This window comes from Lipotes vexillifer, unplaced genomic scaffold, assembly GCF_000442215.2.
Source record: "Lipotes vexillifer unplaced genomic scaffold, Lipotes_vexillifer_v1.1 scaffold53, whole genome shotgun sequence".
NCBI lineage: Eukaryota > Metazoa > Chordata > Mammalia > Artiodactyla > Lipotidae > Lipotes > Lipotes vexillifer.
This window is the reverse complement of record NW_006791814.1, coordinates 820178-824400: the sequence shown is the minus strand read 5'-3', so window position 1 is coordinate 824400 and position 4223 is coordinate 820178. Positions and strand designations below refer to the sequence as shown.

Genomic DNA, 4223 nt, shown 5'->3' with positions numbered 1-4223 from the left:
GTCACAGACCACTCCCTCTCTCAATCAACAAAAGGAGAAGTCTGCATTCCATCTGGGAGAGAGCTTCTGGGATCCAGTGTTCTGATTGGCTTAGTACCCTTCATTCCTGCCATCCTAACAGTAACCTTAGCCACATAAGCAAACCCAAAGAGGCTCCTACTGCTTCTTGCCAGCACACATGGAAAGGTTCCAAAATCTGCCTCCTGAATACACTTGCTCCATCTTGCTCGATAAACCTACCCTATGCTCCAAATATAGTTCTTGCACCCCACCTGTTCTTGCAGATTTTCTGTACTCGCCCTCACTTCCTGGGCCTGGCTTTTTCTAAGGATGTGGACTCTGGCTCCCTCCTCTTTGACCCACACCCACGGCAGCAGGACAGATGCAGCCCCTTCCAGGCCTGGCCCAGCCCCAGCTCCTGGGAAGGAAGGCACCACTGGAGCAGGCAGACCACATCCCACTCCAAGTCCCAGCCCCAGAGCTCCACTCTGGCCTGGGGCCTGGGTAACAAAGAGGCAGACACCAAGTTTCCGTTAAGTTGTAGGAATTTATTTTAAATAACCTACAGTTGATTAAAAGGGAATTCATGATAAAAATAGAAGATACTTGAGGAAAGATGTGGGAAATGGACTCTGCACACACGCTAAACTAACAATGCCTCTAAAACTAATGATTATAGCAAAAAATGTCTTCACATTAAAATTCTGCTTTTTATGTGTTTTTTTTCCATTTTTTACACAATTACAAAAGAAAAAATAAAAGCCCGAAAATCTTGATTATTTTTCCTTTTTTGGACCAAATACTCTTCCTCTAAATTTTTGACCTGTGGAACTTTTTATACAATAAAATCTTTCAAGTGAAAGACTGGGGTTTAAAATGAAAAAGATGGGTATCTGAAAGGGCACAGAGAATGTTCAGAACAAAGGATGATGGGAAAATGGTTTCAGTCACTGATTATTTCATTATCCTTAGACTCGCTCACCCCCTCTCATCCCTCCCCAGCCCCAATCTACACGATCTTTAAGATCAAGAAAAAGGTTTAAATATTTTAAAATAATTAAAAAGAAATAAAAATTCACATTTAAAAAGGAACACTCAAGTCAGGAAATATTTTCCCATCATGCTTTTCTGTGAACAGGTGTCTGAACCAAAACACTGCCGATGTCACGACTGCTTCAAGTTTAATGAAAACTGATTCCCATAACAATAGATAGTGACAACTCTAACAGGTGCGCTGGGTTTTTGTTCTACTTAATTTTAAATTCCTGAAATGGAGGAGAGGGGAGTTTAGGAACTCATTTCTATTAAAATATAGAAGTTATTGCAAAACCCTAACTGTAAAAACGCACCAATATAATCGGACTTCATATACAGTAGCTAAGAGAATCCAAATGTTTCAGTGAAACAGTGAATTTGTCTGGCAGAACTCTGACAAATTCCCATCCACTTGACCCCTTGAAAATAAAAACAAAATTCAAAACAAATCATACAGCTAGAATTTTGATATCTGAAATATTTTTAAATAAGTTGTCCATAGGACAACTGGCTCAGCTCTCCCTTATAATATTTCCAGGTTTATCTTTTCTCAAAGATGTTGCTTTGTTAAGACTTGCTGCCCCTTTCCCTCAGGTGCAAGGGCAATCGAGGCTCACAGTTTATCCATCTGCCCCAAACCACACTGTTCCTTTTCACAGAACCCTGCCCCTCAAGACAGGCTAGAACTCGTAGTCCTCGTCAGCCATGTCGATGGCCCAGGCAAACTTCTCCCGCTGGGTTTTGTTGTAAATTTTCTCAATTGGGACCCCCCACTTCTTGCACCTGCAGACAAGGGAGAAAGAACGGGGATTAGTGTGTCTCAGGGAACAACGGGCCAGACCCAAGGCTGAGGCTTGGATGTGCCACCTTCTCCTTCACATCTGTCTGGTGAGAATGAGAGTTAATAAGGTACCAGACATGTTTCTTAGAGCTTCATGTGCTCAACTCATTTAATCTTGACAAAGACTTCTAAAGTAGATGCTATTATAGATGTACAAACGAAAAAGGTACAGATGAAAAACTAAGGCAGAGAAGTTAGGTAATTTGCTTTCATTCTCATGCAGCTAGTTAAAATGGAGCTGAAAAGTGAACCCAAGCCGTCTGGCTCCAGAGTCTGTGCTCTTAACCACTGCAGTCTACTGCCTGTCAAGCTAACCAAACCTCCAGCACCAAACAGGGCAAAAAGAGTAGAAAGGGTACAAGAGCTCGCTGGAACCTCTGGCCTAGAGGAGCAGGGCCACAGGAGATGACTGTTCCTTCTAGGCCCAGAAGCTAATAATAACTCAAGTTAACTAATAAGCATCTTCCAAAAAAGCCATTTATTTTGGATGTTGGGGCCGGGGCGGGGGGGTGGTACAGGGAAACAAGCAAACCGTAGCACAAACTCTTTGCATAGGTTTCTCAGATCTGTATTCTCATTTTTTTAATCTCCTTGTCCATACCTTACTTCCTTAACTTGTAAAAAAAAAAAGAAAAAAAAAAAATTTATTGAAAAGTTAAAGTGTAGGTAGATGGGTGGGCTCTTTTGTATTTTTCCTTCAATAAGGACTAAGAGTCTCCATTCTTGTCCTAAAGTTCCATTAGGGGGTAGGGACCATACCTGCATTAACAAACATAAACACACTCCAAGATGGTGTAACAGTGTTGACCATTTAGGACCGTCCAGGATGTTCCAATGCATTTGTAGTGGGCATAGCAGAAGACAGAGGTTTCCCAGAGGACTCTAAGTGTGCAGCGTAGGAACTGCATGTGAAAGCTGACAACGCTCTTGGGACCCCCATCACCCTTCTCAAGCCAGCAGGTGGAGTTCAAGAAGCGTGCGGTGCTTACCAAGCCACGGTGATCCTTGGGTCCAGATAATTGAGTTTGGAGGTTCCCAAAGCAATTTGTTTATTCTCCTCTCGGTCTGTGGCTTGTACTTCAAGCTTCATCAACTGCTCCTCCAGTCTCTGCACAGCCTTCTTCTTTGACTCTACCACCCTGGAAGAAAGGAAGTCATCAAGAGCCAGGACTGGCCTCTGGACAAGAGCACTGCAACCCCATGGTACCATCCAGGGACAGTAAAAGCAGAAAAGCCTCAGGTACAGAGATTTCTAAAAGACATCACTCAGAAACCCTAGAAAGGCTAGGGCCTCTGGCTGATGCTCCGCCCTTTTTTCCTCTCACAACCAACCCCCAGCTTTGTATCACACCAGGCACGTACTTCTTGGTTTTTGCATCCTTAAGGACCTTGGCATCAGCCTTAGCACTTTTCAGGTCTCTCCGGGCATCTGCTAGCTGTTCCTTCTTGGCATCAATCTGGGTGGGGAAGAACAATAAGATTTAGGAATAAAGTAAGCCCAGAGAATACAAAGAAGGGCTCCTCAAGAGAAGATGAAACCTAGAAGTTGTCTACACCAGGCAGGCTGTCTTGGTGGTTTGCCAGGTCAAAACAACTAGGGGTGGCTTCATGAAGGCACAGAGTAGATGTGCAGCGGGTGCTGAATTCAAATGCAACTTGGCCATTTACGTTCTTCAGTCACCCTTGAAGAAATGAGGGTTTTATAGGCAGTGACCCAGGGCCCCCATTAATCCAGAAGCTCAGGGAAAAGAACCCACTGGGACTGGGAATGTGGGTGCTAATCTTACAGTCAGAGAACACTTTGGTTTTAGATACTGGGAGAGGAGGGCTACAGGTGAGAGCTGTTTATCAAATGGCTCTTGTGCCAGGTTGTCGCTTCCATTCTAAGAATACTACTGCAGGAGATACTCTTTATGAAGCTGAGATAGGGTCCTTGCATCTACTGAGCGCAGCTCATTCCTCAGATTCTACCAGCACTCTGGGAAGGAGCTGCCAACTTCTCAAGAAAGAAGGATGCACTGAAGAGAATATCCGAGGGACTAGAAAATGGCAATTAAAAGGTACCCAGGAAGCCAAACAGCTCAGCTTAGTCTGTTCCAAGCCAATACATGGCATGGCCTGGCTTTGGCATTCTGTTTTTAAAAGGAGAGAAAACCGAGATGGGAAGGAAATTAAAATGGTCATCACCCAAAGCAGATTTGAAAACTTTTTAGCTGTGGAGCTCTTTTTTCAAATGAAATCTCATGGGGACCCAGTCTTTAAAGGAAGAGACAAAAGCAGTTCCAGTCTTTCTTGCTTGAAAGAACCAGTTCCAAGTTGTTCTTTTTTTTTTTTTTTTTTTTTTTTT

General features: G+C 43.5%; 1 protein-coding gene across 1 annotated transcript in view; it reads right to left on the bottom strand.

The window, feature by feature from the left end:
- Positions 1-527: 527 nt before the first annotated feature.
- TOP1 (DNA topoisomerase I) overlaps positions 528-4223 on the bottom strand; it is an 87215-nt gene continuing 83519 nt past the window's right edge. Inside the window, exons 19-21 of the mRNA XM_007464740.1 lie at positions 3239-3333; positions 2866-3015; positions 528-1818 (exon numbers count right to left, since the gene is read on the bottom strand). Of these exons, the coding sequence (XP_007464802.1) occupies positions 1716-1818; positions 2866-3015; positions 3239-3333 (348 nt within the window). The 3' untranslated portion in view covers positions 528-1715. The remainder of the gene's footprint in view (positions 1819-2865; positions 3016-3238; positions 3334-4223) is intronic.